General features: G+C 36.0%; 1 protein-coding gene across 1 annotated transcript in view; it reads right to left on the bottom strand.

Moving 5' to 3' along the window:
- Positions 1 to 22,768, bottom strand: part of LOC120634458 (apolipophorins) — a 47,938-nt gene that overhangs the window by 15,667 nt on the left and 9,503 nt on the right. The window contains exons 2-39 of the mRNA XM_039905041.1: positions 21,175 to 21,201; positions 20,469 to 20,665; positions 19,655 to 19,819; positions 18,193 to 18,342; positions 17,398 to 17,590; positions 16,882 to 17,045; positions 16,453 to 16,523; positions 15,771 to 15,936; positions 15,322 to 15,504; positions 14,933 to 15,085; positions 14,247 to 14,394; positions 13,646 to 13,766; positions 13,136 to 13,298; positions 12,458 to 12,652; positions 11,887 to 12,066; positions 11,042 to 11,579; positions 10,519 to 10,692; positions 9,978 to 10,321; positions 9,216 to 9,431; positions 9,004 to 9,136; positions 8,308 to 8,683; positions 7,704 to 7,932; positions 7,194 to 7,348; positions 6,850 to 7,003; positions 6,195 to 6,419; positions 5,700 to 5,875; positions 5,352 to 5,460; positions 4,924 to 5,080; positions 4,103 to 4,272; positions 3,701 to 3,846; positions 3,338 to 3,592; positions 2,968 to 3,109; positions 2,503 to 2,647; positions 1,951 to 2,142; positions 1,326 to 1,564; positions 875 to 973; positions 518 to 571; positions 30 to 195 (exon numbers count right to left, since the gene is read on the bottom strand). Coding sequence (XP_039760975.1) covers positions 30 to 195; positions 518 to 571; positions 875 to 973; positions 1,326 to 1,564; positions 1,951 to 2,142; positions 2,503 to 2,647; positions 2,968 to 3,109; positions 3,338 to 3,592; positions 3,701 to 3,846; positions 4,103 to 4,272; positions 4,924 to 5,080; positions 5,352 to 5,460; positions 5,700 to 5,875; positions 6,195 to 6,419; positions 6,850 to 7,003; positions 7,194 to 7,348; positions 7,704 to 7,932; positions 8,308 to 8,683; positions 9,004 to 9,136; positions 9,216 to 9,431; positions 9,978 to 10,321; positions 10,519 to 10,692; positions 11,042 to 11,579; positions 11,887 to 12,066; positions 12,458 to 12,652; positions 13,136 to 13,298; positions 13,646 to 13,766; positions 14,247 to 14,394; positions 14,933 to 15,085; positions 15,322 to 15,504; positions 15,771 to 15,936; positions 16,453 to 16,523; positions 16,882 to 17,045; positions 17,398 to 17,590; positions 18,193 to 18,342; positions 19,655 to 19,819; positions 20,469 to 20,665; positions 21,175 to 21,201 — 6,870 coding nt within the window. The remainder of the gene's footprint in view (positions 1 to 29; positions 196 to 517; positions 572 to 874; positions 974 to 1,325; positions 1,565 to 1,950; positions 2,143 to 2,502; positions 2,648 to 2,967; positions 3,110 to 3,337; positions 3,593 to 3,700; positions 3,847 to 4,102; positions 4,273 to 4,923; positions 5,081 to 5,351; positions 5,461 to 5,699; positions 5,876 to 6,194; positions 6,420 to 6,849; positions 7,004 to 7,193; positions 7,349 to 7,703; positions 7,933 to 8,307; positions 8,684 to 9,003; positions 9,137 to 9,215; positions 9,432 to 9,977; positions 10,322 to 10,518; positions 10,693 to 11,041; positions 11,580 to 11,886; positions 12,067 to 12,457; positions 12,653 to 13,135; positions 13,299 to 13,645; positions 13,767 to 14,246; positions 14,395 to 14,932; positions 15,086 to 15,321; positions 15,505 to 15,770; positions 15,937 to 16,452; positions 16,524 to 16,881; positions 17,046 to 17,397; positions 17,591 to 18,192; positions 18,343 to 19,654; positions 19,820 to 20,468; positions 20,666 to 21,174; positions 21,202 to 22,768) is intronic.

Below are 22,768 nucleotides of genomic sequence, written 5' to 3'. Positions count from 1 at the left end.
ATAAAAACGCAGTTGAAAGTGGTACATACCTTTATAGCCAGTAGTAAATTCGTAGTACTGGAAGTCTTTGGCTACAGCATATATTGATACTGGCTTGCCTTCGAGAAGACTGAACACTAGGTCTGCTTGTTGCAAGTTATCCTTAGCCGTAGCTGAGCCTTCCAAGTCGATGACCTTCACCAGTGGAGTATCCATCTGAAAGAGAAATGTCTGTGAAATCCAACTTCTATATTCTAATCTTATGTAATCTTCTTCATTCTCTTTTCTCCGAATTTATATTTTTATTTATATTTTGGTTTAGTCTTCCTGTATTTGCTGCTTTGCTATTTAAAACTTACCAAGCAAAACCTTCAGATATTTAAATTTTATTTTGGGGTATGATTAAGGTATTGGTCCACTACCAAATAAGTGTGAATGAAATCACACTTATCTGGTAGTGGCGTGATTTGACGACTTCATACTACGTCATATACCATTAGAATAACTAAAAATTAAAAGATAAATAAAATATCATTACCAATAACTTAATGTGAACAGGGTTGACTTCCAAGAATAATTTGGCTTCGCGATCCTGCAATGAAAAAAATAGATATATAACAAGAGTAGAAGCTGTGATAAAGTATAGTAATATAAGTCAGTTATGTTTGATTATTTCTTAATGAAATACTCGTAGTGCTTAATTTAAATACTACCGGACACCTTTTAAATTCGCATAACTGAGTGATTAGAATAATACATTTTAAGACAAGCCAGATAAGTATTTTTATTAAGGATTTATAAACAAGATCGATCAATAAAAATTGTTATAAGAATTACACCAACTATAGATCAGTTTGCAACGTATGGCGTAAGTTGCGAGCAGTTTTATACTTACATGCCCAAGACAAGAGTGAGAGATGACACCGTTGGTTTCAATCTTGATGGTGTTATCGTTGGGCCGGTTTAGAGATCCTCGGAACTTGATCAAAGCTTCCTGTTGAATAAAAGTAATAGATCAAATGGGTTCTACCACCTTTTTAAATTTTAGGGAAACTAACAGGACTTAGTTTTTTGTCATAGAGCAACAAGAATAAAAACTTTTCTTTAATGTTCAGATGCTTCTAGACCATTTGCAAGATGCTAGTGGCATTTCATTAGAATCTGCTTTATATTCTGGAACACTTATACGAGAGGCTACAACCTGATGAATCTGATACAGAAATACGACAAAAAAGAGGGACGTTCTTTAAAAACTCCACTCAACTCTACATTGTCTCTCTTCTTATCAAGCGATTTAAATGCACTATTGCTTCTAAATAACACAGGGTTGCATCTTCGTCGTTTACCTTTCCAATTCTTGGATGGCTGAATCCAATAAGAGCGGACGCTTCCCCTTGCTTCTCATTTCCAGTTACGTCGAAGTTGAATCTCGCAGCGGTCTTTGACTGGGGCTTGTTCTTGTCGGGATACAAGGAGATCTCACCCCTGATGGGGAAGGGCAGGTTTTTGTTTGTTGGGTACTGAACGACGGATTCTAAAGCGATAACCCTTTGAGGGAACGTAAGCATTATACCCGCTGGGAATTCTGGAACAAAGAAAAAAAAATATTTTTTTTAGGATCCTTCCTTTCTGGATATCCAATAAATTATTGCATTGAATTCGAGTTTTTTAAAAGGGTTACCCTACTACTGGATATATACTGGATATCAGTCAATTTTTTTAACATAAACCATAATACGACGACTAAGGACGTCAGTCGACTGTTCGATTTGAAAACCAAGTTCTATAGAACAACGTTTTGCTGTACGTTCAAGTGATTAAACTGCAACACTGAACACATTCCAGCAAATAAATATTCTGACTACAGTTGAACGCGTAAACTCAGTTTTACTTGTTTTTAAACTGGTTAACGAGTTTGCAATCAATTTTAAACGTATACAAATTAACAAAATTAAATAATGTAATACATACTGCCTTGTTCGGGTTGGCTGTAAACATGGAAATGATACTTCTTATTTTCTCGGTTTACGTGTAAATTCATGTCATATTGAGGGAAGTTCTTGTCAGAGAATTCGTTGGCGACTTGAAGACCGAATTCTGTTGCTAATCCGAGTTTGCGGAGATCGAAGCCAGCGTTGAACTGGTGTTGGAGGCAACCAGGTTCTGTAAAATGAAAAAAATGAGTTTTTGTGGTTTTTACTTCATAGAAAAATTACATTTTCGATATTGGTACAGTTCTTCGTACACCAACTTCAACATTTAAGGTATCCAAAATTATCTACGCAAAGATAAAGGTAGTAAATTTGCTCACAAGGCTCATAAGCATTCTGAAGGTGTACCCAGATTTATTGACTAAAGTTTTTAAGGTAGAGAATTCTGAGGTAACTCCTCTTTTTATTGACATCAAAATATGTCGATATACTTTTTTATATTTCATTGTATTATCATTAGCGTTGACCGTCATTCCTTTTGATCCAAAATAATAATTAACTTGGTTATAGTGACGTTATAAGTTGTACGTACTGGTGGTAATAAGTTTGGCATTAACTTCAGCGTGGGCGCACTGTTTCTTCTCTTCGCAGTATACGTATGAGGTCTTGTACTCCAGATTGGTGATACGAAACTCGGCCACGTGGTTGCGGTCCCCGTACGCTACGTTGACGAAAGTCTGCGAAAGTGGAAAACAATTTTTAACCTATATTTAATTTGAACTCTATCTGCTCAGATAATATAGATACGACATTTGTAAAAATGACCGGTTTTATGAGCATAATGTGTGACCCATTTAACTTAGGACTAAGAAGAACAGTTAGTTATTGATACCACACAAAATCTAGGTCATTGTTCATGTATTGGTAAGGGCCACATGCACATGAACACAGTCAATTATGATATTTGCTTAATTGGATTTACTGCTGAGTCAAACATATCTAGACTAATCGAATAATCGTCTTTAGAGGATCTTTTAAAAATATATTAAAATTATACCTCAACTCCTTGCTCGTTGCCTTCAGTGAGGACGGTGCGAATGTACTTGAAGTTTGCTGGTTTCTGTTCATCCTTGACCTTCAGGGTACCTGAACCTTCGATGATCGTCTTTGGTCCTTCTTGCTTACTGATGAACGATGTGCTACAGGATAGAAATAAAGATTACATATTAAATAATGATAACTCGTTTTTTATCTCGTCATATCTTGTTTATAATGGACATAAAGTTCAATGAGTGTATAAAATTTCCAATTTGTATTTATAAAAATGTCAATAATTTAGTTCATAATTGTACACCTTACTTACCACTTGCTGTACTATATTAATTAGATTAACACTAAAGTATTATGAATTGAAAACAAATAATCACCTTCCACTGAGCACGTTCTTGTTATCATTAATAGCATTGAATTCTAAGCGTTTGCCATTTCCAGCGTCTTTGCTTGAAATATCAACGTTGTAGTTCTTCATTCCCAGTGATTCAGCATTACCATGGAACTTGACAACCAAATCCTTATCGTAGTTGACTTCGAACGTGGAGTCTAGATCGAAGTTCTTGCAATTCTCTATCTTGACCTCCATGCGCCCTTGGGTTGACCTGGGAGCCATTCCTTTGAAGTAAAATCTGAAAAGTAATTTCATTTTTATTCATAAAGGAAGTATTGAATTGACATTGAAAGTCACGCTGTAGGTAGGCGAGTAGCCCAAAGTGGATGTTGTAATAAGTATTTACCTGGTAGGCTTAGGTGATGATGGGCTGCTATATTTAAGATCAAAAATGGGTTGAGAAGAAGAGTAGACGACGACACCCTCTGATTTGTAGACCCTGCCGTCAGCGTCTATGAGGATCAGAGAGTTGTATGTGTCGGGAGATGGATTCTGTGGGAAAAAAATGCAACAATTATAATCAGTACAAAATCTAAAAATAGCATAGATAAATACTTTAAAGTGTTATCTGATAAAATAGTATAGGAAAGTAAAGTGCAAAATAGTTTATTTCAGGATGTCCGAATTTTGAGTAAAAGTTACTCTATGGTTTAATAAATGATGTTCAAGGCCCGAGCCCTATGTAACTGTTACCCTTAAAGGAAGAATTGAAGCAAATAAACGATTTGAAAAAGAAGTAAATAATTACCTTGGTGTTGAATTTCATTTCAAATTTCTTGAATTTCTCGTTCTGCGGAGAGTTGGCAGAGAATGTGAGATCGATTTCCTTCTGGCCAGAGGCGCCTTGTATTGTGATAGAAGTGGTCTTGCCTTTGCCGTAGCGTGCATTTACGTCGACTGCGCCAGATGCCTTTTCCTCTGTAACGAAAGTAAAACCAATTTACATATTTTTGAATGTATTTTCTTCTAAAATATATATATCTCGTACTTTCGGAATTTTGATAAAATAATTTCGTAAGAGCGCGAGCTTCCTTCACATGTCTATCTTAAAATGGGATCGAGGATTTAACATTGCAGATGTAAATCTGGATATGTATTAAATTAACATGCTTGCATAAACCGTGTTTGTTTTGAAATCATGCGAAAACTTAATATTTTACCAATTGATTACTACTTTTATTAATATCCTTCATCATTTACCAGGATGCAAGCTATCACTTTACATAATATATTGTCATGATCAGTTATTCTGTTAAGCAGAGCATAAGTTACAATGTTTATTCTTTTGAATACCACGAAACTAGTTTTTGCGGGTAGAACGGAATAAAAGGTATTTTATGTCCCTCCTTCAGGACACGCTACCTTTCGCACTAAATTTCGTGCGAAGAGAAATTTAGTGCGAAGGTCATTCATAGATAACAAATAAACAAAACAGACGCACTTCTAACTTATAGCTTCTTAGGACAAATGGCCGCATAACATGTAAAAACCCTATTAAAGGCCCATTGAAATATATTGGACATGCTTATTAATGTGTTAAAAGTTTCTTTATGTTCAGATAGTACTTACTAGTGTCATCAACTTTGTAGGTAGCATCAATGCTGACGGGTTCAACATGAGGTAGGATAATCTTGAGTTTGGTATTTCCGTTCTTTAGATCATATTTGCCGTTCGACTCGAACTTGTAAAGATCAGCATTAACTTGTACAGATTCTAACAATGTGATCTAAAAATAAAGGAGTCAATGAGAAAAAATATTGTATAGAAATAAAACATTAGTAAAATAATTTAGAACAATTTCATTCTAGAATGGAGTAAGGTTTATAGTTTAGATTTTCCCCAGCCCCGTTTTCTTTGTCTGTTAATATACGAGTAAGTATCATGTTCTTCCCTAATTTTGTACTATGAACTAATAACTAATGTTAATAAGAAAAATAAGTGCAATGCTACTATACTATTGTTTTTTTTGTAATGGGTGTAAAATAAAGCGAACTTACTTCAGCTGCTTGATTTTCTGGTTGATTATAAACGAAGTTTGAAACCCACTTGATGTCATGAGCCTTTTCAAATGGTAGTCGTATATTCATGGTGTAGTCGTCAACGTATCTGTTTGTTAGAAAAGAGTTTGTTTAGACATAAGGAGAGTCACAAAAAATCAACATAAATTATTAGCATCAAGAACACAAACGTTTTTAAGGTACTCTTATCGATTTTATTTCTTCTGTATTAAACCTTAACTTTATCAAACAAAATACAAGAAAAGATTATAAAGTATATAAAACTTCATTGAGGTCACATGCCATCCTTATTTAAAGCTTATAAATATAATATATCAAAATACTTACTTCTTCAGTCCCTTATTAGGTACAGCAACTTGGAGTTTTCCAACCAATTCGAAGGCTAAATCATCGCCATAGCTTGACTTGATTCTGTATGTATCATCGACTGTATCTCCTTCAGTGTAAGTAGAGCTGGCGTCCAAAATTCCTTTTTTAGGTAGCATGGTGCCACTAATTTCAGTCTGAAAAATAAAATTGTTTTGAAATAACTCTTTTTTATTGTATTAAACAGTGTCTAATTATTTTCATATTGCAACCGACTTCTAAAATTGTTACAATTCCGTGTACCTCTTTTGGGTATGGAATATTGTGTTGACCTACCACGCCTCACTTGTTGATTTTCATTACAGTTCTAAATATGCAAACATTTCATTTAATTACAATGTTAGATAATAATAAGACTGTCTTAAAACCTTATTCGAGAAAACTAAAGCGATATTTTAAAGTACAACGTTATGGTGTTAAATAATCTTCGTTAAGTTTACTAAAATAAATAATCACCTTGAAAGCGACATCACTCTTCTTGCCTTTAGGAATGTTCTTCAAGCTGAAAGTGTTGAGGAGGTTCTTGCCACCATTGACTTGCAACTCGAGTTGACCTTCCAAGTCTATGGTTTCTTTGTCCCAGTTGGTGTTGGTGACCTTGCCCTTGTATTTAATGGTGGAAGCAGGTCCGCCGCGCTTTGTGGCATCAGAGAAAACAACTTCGGCTTGCCCATTGAGAACCTGAGGTTTAAATTTGTTTAGATAGAAGCAGGCATTACTTTAGCGAAGACCGTGATTTACAGTTTACATTTTTATATTCATCATTGCTTAAACCTTAACACAATGGTATCGGTGAGATTTTGCTTACATTTAAGAAATAATAAATTTAGGGGTTCAGATTTTCCTGGTTCACGCGGATTGTAGCAAGTTAAGCTGAATGTTGATTTTCGAACCTAAATATTAAACTTCACGTAACCTTATATAATCTACGGGCCTCTTGCAAAACGTTTTAGATGTGAAAGTACTTTAGCGCGTGAAGTCTACCAGTCTGCGCTTGGGCAGTGTGGTGGACTCCGGTCGAAGCACATGTATTTATGGAGACCAGTGGCCTATAGTGGTCTGGTAATAGATTAATAATGATTATTCTGATTATTATAAAAAAAAGTCTTACGTTGTCCTTCTCAACGAAATCCCTGTCTATCTTCAAGCTCAAACACCGTTCATCGGGTAGGACGACTTCTACGTTAGCATGGTTTTTCCAAAGGTTCTGATAGTCTCCATGAAGGTTCAACTCAGTGTTCTTACCTCCATACATGAGTTTATTCCTAAAACACGACACAAATTTTATTTTAAAAAAATACTTGCAAAATATCCGCAGCATGACCGAATGGCTTGACTCTAAAGCAAATCAAAAATAAGTTCTGTGAGAAAAAAGACGCATAAAAATCTACCTAATAAAGAAAACAAAAAAAAAATGTTTTTATGTAGTTTCATGCACGGTAGTATGTTACTTACTTGCTGTCAATGAGTTTCTCGGTTTTCTTGTTATTAGTAGTGAAATGTATCTTGTCATTATTGTTCTTTCCGAAATTAAGGAATAGTTCTACATCAGCATTGTATGTTGGCTCCTTGGCTAAGAACTTAACTTCTCCCTTGATAACCCGATCAATCTGAGGAAGACAAAACCTTGTATGTAATTTATATTGATTAAAACGATACATTTAGCGACATCAAAAAGCGAGCAAGAAGTGTCCAGCATATAGGAACTTTGAAGTGTTTTCAGAGTTTTGGGCAGTGCTCTATTCACTGGAGATTGACAGAAGACCTATCCCTACCTACTTACCACCTATTAACTACTTTTCTGACAGACGCTAGTCGCTGTTATTTTTTATGAAACGAAAAAAACTGGTAACTTATTGAAAGAAGATAACTTTTGAATACTGAATGTAAATCTCTCGATAACCTCTTTGTAGAACATCGGTTATAAATTACTGAATCCTAACTAGAAAAAATAAACAAACTTACCGTTTTAAAGTGCACCATGATGTTTCCATTACCCTTTCCATCATTTTCAGCTACTTGGAACTGACCGTTGGCTGCCAATGCGTCTTTAAGGTTAAACTTAAGTTGTCCATTTATGTTGGCACCAGTATTGATCTTTAGCAAGTAGTTCAACAGTTCACCCTGGGTGGAACTTGTGAGTGTTGCGTGGGAGGAGTACAGCTTAGCGGTTTCGATGTAGCCGATGTCAAACCTGATTTAAAAATAGTTAGTACCACACTACTCCAATGCGAATTCTGGCTGAGGCAATAATTGAAAGAACTTTCAAGGTCAAGATAAAAATAATACGGTTGGTTAAGCAACAGTAACCAGATGGCAACAGAGTCCATTTTAAACGAAGAGATTTTTTTGTAGTTATTCCCTTTTAAATTGACTAGGGATATTATGAAGTTTTATAAAAGATAACATTTGAGACTCTTAGCCTTAGCTCTTAGCCTCTTGTAGGCTACCAGAGCTTATTCCTGAAATGTATTTGTAGTGTAATACTTAAACAGTATAACTTTAACCTTCAAATAAGTAATAAATCATTATTACGGTAATTCATATTTAGAGCCGTTAAAACACTTACTTTAAGTCTGCATCTTTTCCAGTGCCAGATATCTTGAAATGTCCGACTGCTCCAACATTTACATCATTCGCCTTCACTCTGTGCAGAACCACACCGGAGAGTTCGTATCTACCAAGTTTTTTGAAGTCAACGTAATTCTCGAGATTAGACTTATCAGCAGAGACAACATCACGTTTTATTAAGCCTTCAACAACTTGTTTGTCTACGTTTACTGCCCATTTAATTTTATAGTCTCCTTCCTTCTTAATTTGAGTGCGTCCATCAACTTGCAAGCTAGCCTTTTTGTCCATGTAAACTCCACCAACATCAAAGTCCACTTTCTTGGGATCGAGATCCATGTCAAGTTTTATCTTGAGAGGTAGTGCATGGATTTCAACTGAAACAAAAGTTTTTAATACAGATTTGATCGTACAAAAAAAAATCTTCGTAAGAAATCGAGTAAACTCGCCTTTTTTATTTTATTTCCTTATTGATTCTATTTGTTAAATTAGGATCAATCAATCACGGTCTATAAAGGACAGGAAACAGTTCAGCCTTTTAAGTTTTATTGTCAAATATCTTTATAAAGTACTCACTTGTACTATTCTAATATTACAAACCTGTTTCTCATTTGTTTCTTATGCTTTGAAATTGCTAATCCGAAACCTTTTTTCTTAGATTTAGATAAGATTAAAAAAAGGTTAAGTTAAAACTTACATTTATTCTTGGTAATTACTGTAAACTCAGTAGAGGAAACGTAGTGGCGTTTGAACAACTGATTTAAAGTGACACGATTTTGAGGACTGCGACAATCTTCACTGTAGTAGAGATCAATATCGTTGTGGTAGACCTGAAAGTTAAAAAGTTAATTATAAGTGAATTGGGTCATGGTGTACGTAAGATGCTGTCTTAAATAATCGCAAATTTACCTCTCCAACGTTTTCAAAGTGACCATTTACTTTGAAGTTAATGAAACGGTTCAATGTGTTCTGGAAATCGGCTTTGAAATCGTAGTTGGCAAGAGAGCTAGATAGTATTATGTTATGTTGTCCCTTCATCAGTTTTAAGTCAATTTCCAATTTTTTCGGTTCTTTACTGAGGTGGCCCATCAAAGTCACAGGTTCATTGGTTTCTGGAAGGTTGAACTGTAACAAAGCGAAAAATTGAAGAAATACAAGTATTATGTTCATTTTCGATTTTTTCGGTGTTCTACTAAGGTGGCCCATCAAAGTCACAGGTTCATTGGTTTCTGGAAGGTTGAACTGTAACAAAGCGTAAAATTGAAGAAATAGAATTTAATATTCACGTAACTTATAACCTGTTTGGGATCTACATTTAATTCCTGAATTATGCAATAGTAATAATGCACATTACTCTACCAGCAATATTTATTTTAGTCGACTTCGCATATAAAAGAAAGATAAACGTATTTTTTTTTTGGTTTCAAGATAAGTCAAAGATTTCCTATCATTCATATCATTCTGCTTGACTAATAATCCTATTATAAAATTTTGACCACCATGTTTTCGGCCCCTTGTGCAATGATATTTTTTTTTGCAGTAAAAGTGATGAATATTTGGGTATTGGGACTATTGCAAATATAATGTAGAAAGCATTAGTACCACCATACGGGTTCGTTTTTAAAATTTGGCATCGAAACCCTAAAAATAAGAGGCAATTCTTATGCTTACTTTAACACCTGAGATAGTATATTTGACACCATCACCGGTTTTTTCTTGTATTATTTGCCCATCGACGTTGATATTCTTTTTGGCGTTTTTAGGCACTTGGTATTCCAATACAGGTTTGTAAACATGGCGTCTATCATTTCCTTCAATATTCAACCCAACCCGTCCGTAATACGAAGCTTCGTCCATCTTAGCTTTCATAACAAGTGCATACTCATTTGATTTGGTGTAAACTGAAACTTGGCCATACAAAACTTTGATTGGAGATTCTAGGCTCAATTTCACAGTTTTTTCATCTTGGTTGTTTATTAAATCTGCTGTGATTTGTGTGCGACGGTTCTTTGATCCTACAAACAAAAAATTTTTTTTTATTGTTGAAGAAATACAAAAAAAGGTAATATATTTCTTTTGGTAGCTGATTTATGTAAGGAGCTTTATTTAACGGAATCAAAGGAACAACAAATAGGAAAATAAATCATCGTGAAAAATAATAAACTACAATATCATAGAGTCTTATCATAACCTGGTATCGTTAAAAACATACCTTCAGCATCAAAAAGCAGTTCTATTCCGTAATGTCCACTTGGATCAGCGCGAACTACTCCTTTGAGATGATATCCTCTGAGGTCGTTCTTTTCCAGAACTAGGTTCAATTTCGTTGATCCCACAAGAGGATAACGGGCCAAATATTGGGATATTGAGTTTTGTGATTTTGGTCCTGCAAATAGAGAACAAAATATGTAGGTAGATCATTTAGTGCAGAATATTTAATGGTCACAGGTGAAGCGCGCTTTCAATTTAAGTACTAAATAAAAAAAGTTAAGGTTATTTATGATACAAATATTTACATAGAAACTATATCTGATTTTAAACTCAATAATTTTGTCCATAAATTTATAGCAGGCACTCGTAGCCATCAATGCGAACTAAGGATACAAGTATTTTTTTATTAAAGTCCCTAGAAATAAAAAAAATAAAAAATATTTATGGAGTTCCTAAATTGAACTAATACTGAAAACTGAGAAAGTTTATTATAACTTATATTACTTATTATCTTGCTGACTTACCAGAGAACGAGAATGGTAAAGCAATTTTTCCACACAAAGTCAATCCCAATACTTGAGACAACTGGTCGAAGCAGCCAGAGTATTCATTCTTCTCAGTGGGTCCCGCGATTGGCGTTTGCTTCTCTAACTGGCCCTTTTCAGCAGTAAAGAATACCATATCACTAGATGCTGTAAGGATCTCTTGTTTATCAAGAGGCAGTCCCCATTGAAGATCGATTCCGCGGCCATTTTCTATGACTTTAGCAATGACGTGACCACCAGTAGATGAATGGAGGTTGGTGATGACTTTGATACCAGTTGCAACTGATCCGGCATCAACGAGCATGACCAGAGAAATTTCAACATCAGTGCTTGGGATTAACTTGATGTCAACTTTGGCAGATTCAGGGTTGCGAAGGCATTGGCGGATGTCTACGGAGGAGGAGACATCAACGCGTCCAGTGGCTGCACCGACAGCGTCCAGTTTAAGTGGAAGACCAGTGGAAGTTGGGTATGCCAACTCTGCGTCGAGGAAGAGAATGTGTCCGCGTAGCTCTTGCTGTAAAGAAATTGAGTGTTTTATACGTGAAACTTTATATAGTCTGAGAGAGTGCTTCATAACAGAGATAGGTTTTTGTTGATAGAATATTGATAAACCGCATTTTATTTTTGATAAATATTGCACATTAGTTTGTCAAACTCGCAATAATAAATATTACTTGATATTTACAACAGAAGTAAATAAGTTCTCGTTACAAAGATAAATCTCAAACTAAAACTTTCGAGTATAATTATGTGAATTTAGTTAAAATGCGTTTGTGTTTGCCAATACTTACTAAAAATACTATGGTGTGTCGGTTATTTACCTGGAAGTGCTTCATTTTGTTCATACCCTCGTTCATCATCTTTAAAGATTCGTCGAGGAAGCCGTTAGCGTCGAAGCCTTTGCCGTCCCCGAGTGATAAGAACACGGCATCGGTTCCGAAGAGCTTGATGTACATGTCCAGATCCAACTCGTTGTTGTACGCAGCTGATTCTTCCTTGACCTTGAATTAAGTAATGAAGTGAGTTTTTTATACTTCCAGAGAGTTCAAAATGGGTTCTTATTGCATAGATGTGTTATTGCACGCAGAGTGGAAAGAGTTTGAACATGCAATGCGATGAAACCTAAATATTACCCCTCTTTTTCCGTGATACACTTTAACCTATTCGCACGGAAGGCGAAATATATCCGTAACGTAACGTAAAGACCCCTGAATGTAATATTTAACATTGGAAAAAACTGTCCTTGTTTTTTCGCGCGCACGCGTTTTAAGATAATATGACAGAATTTATAATCAGAGCGACCAGGATTTCTTATGTAATGCTTTTAATATATCGGTAAACAAATCAGTTTATGATAATAAGTTTAGGGTATTCCTTGAAGAAGTGTGTTACCTGTCTATCGAAGTTGTCAACCTCGCTCTTGATAGAACGCCTTCCCCTAACGCTTTTCTCCGCTTTACGGGCAGATTCTCCCAATTTCGACTTTAATTCGTCGAAAAGATCTTGTGGTTCCTTAGTGCGGAAAAGCCCTCGTGGACCAAGGAAATGTTCTACCACGCGATCCAAGTTGCCTTGGCGACCTCCAACCTAGATAATAAGAAAAATATAGTGTGAAACAAAAAAGATCTACAATAAAATAATTCAGTGAAAATTCGTTCTAGTAAAATGAGCTTATTTTAAAATAGACAATGAATCCTATAATTTTTAAGTTTTGATTAGTAAGAGCTTTCATCGGGATGATGATAGTGAAAATGACAAAAAAAAACGACTGAAGTTCCTTACATTAAAATAATATTTATTTAAATAGAGGTGCGTACATGGAGTTTTAATGGTTTCCAAGGAATATCAAAACTAGAAGAATCATTTATACGTTTCCTTTTTTTTCTACCTGCTTTTTTTCGCTACATTTTTCGTATGGTGAAATTAATATGGGAATGGCATCTCTTATTCACCACTTTCCCAAAGTAATTAAACTTATAGCTGTATGCAAAAATAACTCGTAAAAATATCTAATGATATATCACATAGCGTATAAACCCTTGGTTAAAAGTACTAGTAGTATTAACTTACTTCAAGAATGTTAACATTGTGTCCAAACACTTCAGCAGTGAGGTTTAGATTGACAGATCTGGGCAAGAAGGAATCTTGCGAGTAGATGACGGATTGTTCCACGTTCCCCCCAACTCCAAGAATATCCACGTTGTAGCTCATTTCACGGTAGAAGGAGTATTTCCTGGAATTAAATTATGTCAGTATCAGGGGGTTTAACTTTGACGTAAAGTTGTGTAATGAACATTAAGCTTAATTTGCTTAACTCATCGAATAGCAGTAGAATCTGTACGGTGCAATTTATAATTTCTCCAATCTTTATAGGCAACTCTAAACATATCTTCCGCAGCTCTCTAATCTTGTTTCGCTCCGACACTAGAACATCCTCAGGAGATGTTGACTTAATAATGTAAAATTGTTAAGTCATGAGGATTAAGCTTATTTATCGTTTATTGTTTAACATGAAATTCCGCAAATTAACACCTGTTTCTATTGAATATTAAGTTGTTCATCAAGTTTTGGTATAATTACCTGTCATCAACATTATATTTGTTGGGGATACCGATGAGTCCGTAGTGCTGTCTTGCGAGTTGTTTGTCAGGGTTGGCAGAAGCACGGATGGCGCGCAGAGACGTAGAGATAAATCTGGCGACTACAAAAAAATACAAGTTTTATATGCCCTTGTTCAAAGAAGATTTTCGTATCGATATGCAAAAATGACTGCTTTTTTGAATGGTTTGTTAAATATGTTTTGATTAAATATATATATCTATTCTAGATCTGCCTGGAACAAGTATAAATAATTATATCTTATATCTTTAAAAGAGCAATTCTTGTATATATATATGTATACATAATTGGAATCTCGGAATCGTCTCCAACGATTTTCATGAAATTTAGTATACAGGGGGTTTCGTTGGCGATAAATCGATCTATCTAGGATTAATTTTTAGAAAATGTCATTCTATTCATGTTTTCCGGTAATAACCGATTTGGTGCAGACGAAGTTGCACGGGTCAGCTAGTTTTTGTTTATAGGTTGTGTAGAATATGGTACATTACACGTCTCAGATAAATGCGATGCACACGAGATCACATGTATCGCATGAAATATTTGAAAAAAATCTAAATACCTTGGTGAACAGGCTCAGAATCCAGCAGAGTTTTGATTTCGTTGGCGGATTTTCCGCAAGGGCAGTCAATGACAGCGAGGTAGGCCTTGATGCGGATCTCAGAGTCTAGTTGACGGTTCTTCATGATGTCTAAAGCGGTCTTCTTCACCTGAAAATCGATAGAACGATTATTTATTGTATCGTATCGTTTATTAATTCGTAACTGGTTGTGGGAGCCGGAATATTCTGAATAACAAACGTAATGAATTCGAATTTCCTTGGATATAAGAGTATTATTTAAATCTTAGAGAGTGGAAAGATCTAATGGGACTAGTCTATTCTTGACTGGTGTAGTGCGATAGAGATACAAGGCGAGCTCTAGGAAAATAATTGAGAGATAGATTAAATTAAGGACAGAATAGTTAAGAAAAATGTTATCTGGACTATGGTTTCATTTATAAAGCACTTTTACAGCTATGGGCAGAGAAGATGAATCAAATTAAGCCGTTTTGCGGTTTATATTTCAAGGATTTAAAATGATTTTTTGGAAGAAAGTATTATGATAATAAATATGAACGTATCCAACGCGAAATGTTTGACCACGTATAATTATCTTGAAGGTATAACAACACATGATTTTCCGATGGTAATGATTACAAAAGTTCCTGTAAGTTCACATTACAATGTAAAGCAGATGGGCATCATACCTTAGTGGCACAAGAGTCAGCCTGGAAAGCTTCCAGGGCAGCAACTCGGACTCTAGCTTTGACGCTGTTGTCAACCGCACAGTGTACCAGCTTGTCAATCAAACTGTCCTCCAAATGGCCAATGTTTCTGATACCTTTCAGCACTGCCACAACCTAGAACAAGGATAAAGAAACAGGTAATTATAATATAATGCTCCTAAAATTTTCTTTCTCATATCTGCAAGACTTAGTGAATCTTATTACGTTAACATTTTTAAAATCAACTCTGGTACAATTCTTTAAATGTCAGTTTTTGAATTATTTTTTAAATAGTAGTATATAAAAAAAATGGAATGGTGATAAACATTAGTAAAACAGTCTTGAGAGATTTGAATTTGTGAGAAACTTACATTATCTTCCTCAAGTTTTGTCTTGGGTTTGCAGTTTTGTAATTTGCCAGCTAACTTCTTGCTAAGTGCAACGATTCCGTCAGATTTTTCTGAGTGACAGTTGTGGTCACGGCAGTAAGTTCCCGCGAGCGCTCCAACACCCAAGTACACTCCTTTTGGCAATTTGGGTAGATCTAGTAGACTCTAAGTAGAGAAAATAGAAAGTGTTATTCTTGTGGTCTAAGTAATAGCTTCTAATGGACGAAAATATTTGACAGCTAGTTTATGTTAATGTATGACATATATATCTGTGTTGTATTTTCGCAAATAAAGATTTGCGATTGATTCCTAAAAATTTTTTTTTGTGATAGTCACTACAATATTCAAGTGTAAATTCTATGCTTGTATCTAACAAGGTAGGGACCAAATTCTCAAGGGCTGAAACCAAGTTCGATTTTCAAATTACTTACGGTAGCTGCCTTGATTGCATCACTGGTGACATGCCTTGCGTTTCCTAATGAAAGGAAGACCACCTTCTCTTCAATATCATTCAACTCCTTACTTTTGAGAATTTGGATGGATGTCTCAATGCTGTATCCTGTGCCCGCACGAAGCAGGGCGTCCAAAAAGACACGCCTGTAAAAAAACAATTGCTTGATCATAATGATCAAATTCTCAGATTCATAGCTTCATTATGAGAGGCTATAAAAATGAGAGTTTTATAAAAGCTTACCGTGTAGGTACGGTCCAAAAATAAAAGATTACTAAGTTGTGAGTTAGACACTAAGTAAGAAGAGAGAGAGAAGAGAGTGGTCTTTGAGTGATTACTGTCCAAAAATACACTACTATCATACTACGTCTACTATCACAAAACACTCAAGACTTAGAAAATTAAGCAACTATAATCATCGTTTTAACCCATCAACGGCCCACCAAAAAGCTGGGGTCTATCTAAAATGTCCACTACGCTGGCAAAGTGCGGATTGGCACACTTCACAAAATATGGTAAACTCTCAGACGAGCACGATTCCTAATTATAACTATATTATAAAACTTTTGACTTGAATGAAAAGGAATACAAAGAAGATTCCAAAATTTCCATAGCCCATAAAAAAATATTTTTTTATCGAAATGTGAGCTCAAAAGTCTTACTTGTCCAAGCTGTTCCCTTTAATTTGTCCGAAAACTTTCATCAAGTCATCCTTGTTAGCTGTCCGGAAAATCTGTGATAAAAAAGATAACCATTGTCATTAGTTTTACAAGCTTGCTGTGTTCCGCGATCTTACCCTAAACCGTAAACTAAGGCTTTATTAATGCTAATGTCTATTGCCTTCCTCATCAATAGATTTTTTAAGTCAGACTGGTAGCTTCAACATACTGTGAGGCTTTATAATAAAAATGTAGATTTTAATTAATTTTAACACATTCCAATAATCGGACTAAGTGTGCGTAAATGATACACTTTTTGTAGCGCCCCATGAGGGAGACTAAGAAATTAAGAATCTGTATGTAAGTGTTCAGGGTCATACTATTTCAATGCAGGTTGGAGGATAAGATATGTTACAAAAAATACTTTCTTACCCTGACAAGTTGGGCGAAGTTGCCTGCAGATTTGGAACTGGCTTCATTACCGAGCGTCTTGCATGTTTCTTTGAGGGCGTTCATCACGTTATCGGAGCTGCTGTGACCCGCTGATCCATCGTGAGGATTGTCGAAGATAATGGTTCGGGGCAGTGTGCAGTGTCCTTCAAATTGAAGAATGGTTTTTAATCAAAGGAACATTACAGACAAAGATACATAATTTTAAGGTATGTTCGTTATTCTGAAAAATTGACCTTTTATTATAAATATGTTAAGGACGAGATATCATTAACTACTGATAGCAACGTCCTAATTTTGCACCATTAATTGTCATCCAAATGATACTGGATCTTTTATTTCTGGATACAAAGCTTTTGGTCACGTATAAAGTAAAAGTTCAAAATTACATTATTTAAATGGCAATCCGATTGAACTTGAATATATGGTATGTATCCATTTCAAGCTAACCTCAGTAATTCGATTCATTACAAAAAAATTGCATTGTATCTGCCTTACCTCCTGCTCCATTTCCTTTAGTAGTACCACTGAGAGACAGTTTTGTATTCACTTCAGCCCTCGCACCGTTTTCACCAACAGAGAAAGGTTTGTACAAATATTGTTCGACTGCTGCGATTTTCTCTGGTACGCCATTGTTCACCTTGGTTTCTACGTTTAGGATTGACTGCAGTAGTTGAGTGTTCTTGATTTCCTGTAAAACAAATAAAATATAATACAACACATCAGAAATATTTTGTTTCTCGAGTTTCCTTTTAGTTATTATTAATCTTGGTTATTTGTTTTCTGATGCTTTCATTTGAGAATGCGTCTTCTCAATTTTAGCAGTAATAGAAATCTACTGTCCTATTTACTTCCACATATGGTCATATGTGTATACGATAAGTGAAATCATTCTTCAATTTAACTACTTTTTACTGCTGCCTTGCTGCGGTGGTTTCGAGGACGTTTTAGATTTTATTTAGTTTTAAATAGTTTATTTTAGGTTATATTTATAAAACAATTATTTTAAAGAATAAACATGAAATGAATAATTTAACTACATAATTTTGATTATAGAATTAAATATCTATAGGTCACCTATCATGCATGTCAGATTGTGAGGAAACTTTCGATTTAGTTAAAAGTACATTCTCACCTTCGACAATCGAAATGTCGGAGTCGTACAAAGGATTTCGCTTCTGCGTTTCTAATATGTATCCCAAGTTTTCGGAATGCACTGAAGGCTTCCGTCTTTCCTGCTCAAGAGTAAATCATGCTCTGGTTTATTCAAACAAAAGGTATTAGAGCACTTACAGCTGTAGGATTGTAAACAGCAGTGATAAGTTCATTCCTGGTTTGTTCCCGGTGGGCACATCTGCTTAAGTCGCGAGTCTTGTGGATCAGGACTGCGGCACCCTCTTGCGACGAGGACACTTCCGTCGGACATGTGCCGAAGACATCAGTCTGCGAAAATCATAAAATTAATCCAATGCGTTTGTTGAATGGCTTAAACACTGCAACGATCATGTTAAAGTTAAGCATATATATGGCTTGCTTTCTAGAGACGGCATATAGGTACCCGTTCCCCGGAAAAGCACGCAGATAATGTTAACTGGGGAATAAAGAAAAAGCCTTTGTTACCTAAGCACGGCTTCAGAGTTAAACTTATCTCTGGCAAGCAACCCGGAAGACTTATATCGCGGCCAAGCAAACGCTTCCTACGGAATCCTTAAAACAACCAAACAAACGCGGATTAAGTCGTGGCCAAAATGCTAGTTCATAATTTTGAAATTGTTTATATTATTTTTAAGCACCAACAACATTCTGGTTAATATTTTCGGTAAATATTAATTTTCTTTTCTGTTTGTAGATTTAGTTCTAAAAGCGTTACAATTTAAACTGCATTAAGTCTGTCTTTAAAGTCAAAGGGAAAAATATCTTTGTTCAAGTAGGCCCATAGGTGGCACTTTTGACGCGTACATTACATGAGTATTACACGGTGGTGAGATGATGGCGATAACCATATTCGTAAACTTAAAACTAAAGCTACGAGGGTTCCAAACGCGTCCTGGTCTAAGAAGAAGCCCACAAGAAACTTAGACGGGTGTTTTTTTTTGTTTCCACCATCACCATCGTCACCATCTCACGTTGTCATTTAAAGTTGAATGAATTAAAGAATTAATGTTATTAGAAGAGCCTGGTTAGAGCAATCATTAACACCCAAGCTTTTTTATCGATTACATAGTCCTTTATACTATAATAGGACTTTTCTATGAGCTTACTTTTAATACAAACTTTGAACTTTTTAAGAGACATCTCCAAGATTTCAATGTTACAAGACAAGACATCTCCAAGATTTTAAGTAAAGTTTAGTTGATGTTTAATTAGTCACTAGAGGAACTAAACATGATAATTGTTTTTGATTTCTACTGAAGCAGCGTTTTCGTAAGAAATTAAGGCAATAATGCATTTTTTTTAAATAATTGTCACACACTATTAGCTTTTTGTGACAGAGCTTGTCCGGGGAAGTACTCTCGCCATGCATATTTCTGCCGCGAAGCGCAATGTTTGCAATGTTGTATTCCGGTCTAAGAGGCGTGGTGGCCAGTGTAATTACAGGCACGTTGAAATAAGCGTTCATGGCATTCCCTGCTCTGTTAATATGCGATGGTTTCTTACTTACCATCAGATGGGCCATATGTTTTGACAATTAGTATGTCAATTAGTACTAAGTAGCTAAATATGTCTAATAAAATAATTGGCATATCATCTTTACCTGTGTAGAAGGTTTCTGTTCTGTCTGCAGAAGTGAGATAATAGCCCTCTTGATGTTGAGGGATGCCCTACTGTCTCCTTCTTCAGCGCAGATCTCAGGTCCCACGCGACCATCTTCCAAGTTGAACCTCACTACCTTGTCGATGCCTTTTGGAGCTGCGTATTTCTGTGACACAAAATAAATTATTACGACAACCGTTAAGACCATTTCTCTCTCCTTCTCTCATGGTTCCGCATTGCTGATGGTCGTGACCGTAAATCTAGATGACTACAAAAGGAAGACCTTTGATAAAACACGTTGTTTTCATTTTCTCAGCTGTATCTTTCAGCACAACTCCAGGTTAGTGACCTGCTTAAAAAGATAACCTTCCTATTCTTATTCTTTAAAAGTTATATTGCTATCTATGATCATCAATGATCATCAATGAGGACTTTTCTTTATTCCACTAATATAGCTATTAGTGGAATAAAGAAAGGCCTCAGTTTTCATGGTGTAATTGCAGTCATGGGCGCTAGCCCTGGTGGTGAGTGATGATGCAGTCTAAAAGTTATATTAAACCCATACCCTTAATCAGTTTCCACGTGACATCGTACTGAAACGCTCAAATCGCTTTGCGGTACGTCTTTGGCTAGCCATGTGAAAGCTACCAGACCAGACCAGAGAAAATTCAGAAATTCTCAACCAGGATGGGACTCAGAACCTCCCGTATAAAACCACAGCCGCTTCGCCAGGGAGGTCCCGTACCTGCATCAAAACAGTGTAGTGGGCAACACATAGGAGTAAATAGGATAGGAGTTGAGGATGATGTAGTTACCTTGCCATCAGGTCCAGAGATCGCCAGGGAGTTGATCTTAAGCGATAGCTCACAGTTGCCATAGGCGGTTACAGCGACTTGACCGAAGATCTTCACCGTGGTCTCCTGTTTGTCAGCGCCGGTAAGATAAACTCTCACTTCACCCTCCACAGCATAGTTGTACGTGTGTCCGTTGAGGAAGGTCGGTGCTGATGATGCTGGAAAAGAAGACATTTTATAGAAAATCTGATGTCACGGTGTTTGTGGTCGCACTCCTTTCCTATTTTAATGATTTTTGAGGGTTTTTGGTCGTTATGAGAATAGGCGTGCCGTCACGGCTTAGGCATCGGGACGGCAGATTCTCTTTCCGCTGGTGTCGTATGACGCTACTAAGGTAATACAATGATGAACTCTCCTCCTCTTTTGGTCCTATGAGCTACTATTACCGTCTGCCCAATATAGAGTACAATTAATATGTTTTTGTAATTTTTTTTTGTATGTTTTTTATTTGGCGTCATGAAAATACCTACAACCCCATTGGTCCCGGTAGGTGGCGCCACTGACGGTACGTGATCAAATTTGATTGAAATATCATGTTTATTGTATCGCTGAGTATCTGGGCAGGAGGGCGTTGGCCGGCTCCGCTAGGAAACCGTTAATAAATAATTTTCCCGTCCTAGCAGTTCAGTTGTCAATAGAATTTAAAAAAACAATTCTTTATACTTACACCTCTTGCAAGCCAGATCGCACTTATCTGAAACAAACAAAACATTTCCATAAATAAAAAGTAGTTTATTACCAATGTGTTAATGAATTAAGATAAATAATAAATATAATACATCACCATGTAGTCCCAAAGTAAGCGTGGCTTCTGTTATGGGTACTAAGATGACCGATAAATATTTTTATGAATAATATATATAACTACTTATATAATACAAATAAACACCCCGACACTGACGAACATTCATGTTCACCACACAAACATTTTCCAGATGTGGGAATCGAACCCACGGCCTTGGACTCAGAAAACTGGGTCAATCGGTCGTCAAAGCAAGTAATTAAGTATAAGCAAGTAATTTTCAATTGACCAAATATAATAAAAATAAGCCTTAATAGTTAATCATATCTACTGTCAATATGTTTTAAAGTATTATTACTTAAAAAATAATGACAGTAGGTAGGTTAATCATGCATACAATCACGTTAATTAGGACGGCCATTTTGGCGTAACGGTGAGCGCTGTGAATTTAAGCCACTATGCTATCAATCATCGCTTCAGATCTATATTTAAAAAAAAGTTCGCTTCAGATATTTATATTAAAAATAAAAAAACTTTTGAATTTGATAGCCCAATTCTAGAGGAAGGTTGTAGGCTTTTTAACACGCTAAATGTGATGGAACGAACGTTTAGGGTCAGACCATGGGCGGGCGATGCGACGTGGTGGGTTTTAGAGTTAAAGTTTGTAAAGAAAAAAAAAATGTTTCAGCATTTGCAAAGGTACCTTTTTAATTTTTGAATCCTTCTTGTCGCAGTGGTGAGCGCTGAGGTATTAATTATAAGAAGGAGTCTCGGATTTGACCTCGGTGGCAATTTGGGAGTTCATAATATGGGCTTTGGCCGTGGCTATTTACCATCCTACCGACAAAGGCGTGCCATTTAGGGTTCCGGTACGATGCCACGTTGAACCCGATTAGATCAATTAATATACCTGACATATCATACACCCTAAAAGGTTAGCCTGTTACCATCTTAGACTGCAAAATCTAACTTGAGATTGAATAAAAAAAAACACCAACCCGCATTAAAGCAGCTAAGTGGGTTTAAGCTCTAAATTCCTCTGTCTTATAAGAAAGGAGTTATTAGAATATGCTCTGGATAATGATGACGCTCAAAACATATTTTCTTACTCGTTACCCCCAAGATTAACGCGTTAAATACCAATAGTTATCTAACTGTTAGTACTGGCAATAATTAGATCACAAATATAATGTAATTAAACTAATTACTATTTGCTATCGCGCTGTAAACACAAGGGTCGTAACGAGGGTCAAGGGTCAAGGTACGGCAGATAGCAGACCCACAACATTGTAAGAGTTCCGTTAAAAGCACCCGGGTCAGTTAATGAGATCGCAAACACTATGAATCAGTACCCTTGGTAAGAATACAACGCTCGAATCGAAGACTCGTTCTCGAGTATCGACACAACTGTGACGGCCGATTGGCGCAGTAGGCAGCGACTATGGTACATGCAACATGTTTACATAGGTGTTAATTAATTTTTATAAGTGTCACATATCCTGCCAAGATTGGCGTGCAA

This window comes from Pararge aegeria, chromosome 24 (genome assembly GCF_905163445.1).
Source record: "Pararge aegeria chromosome 24, ilParAegt1.1, whole genome shotgun sequence".
In the NCBI taxonomy this organism is placed as follows: domain Eukaryota; kingdom Metazoa; phylum Arthropoda; class Insecta; order Lepidoptera; family Nymphalidae; genus Pararge; species Pararge aegeria.
This window is presented reverse-complemented; position numbering and strand designations above follow the sequence as displayed.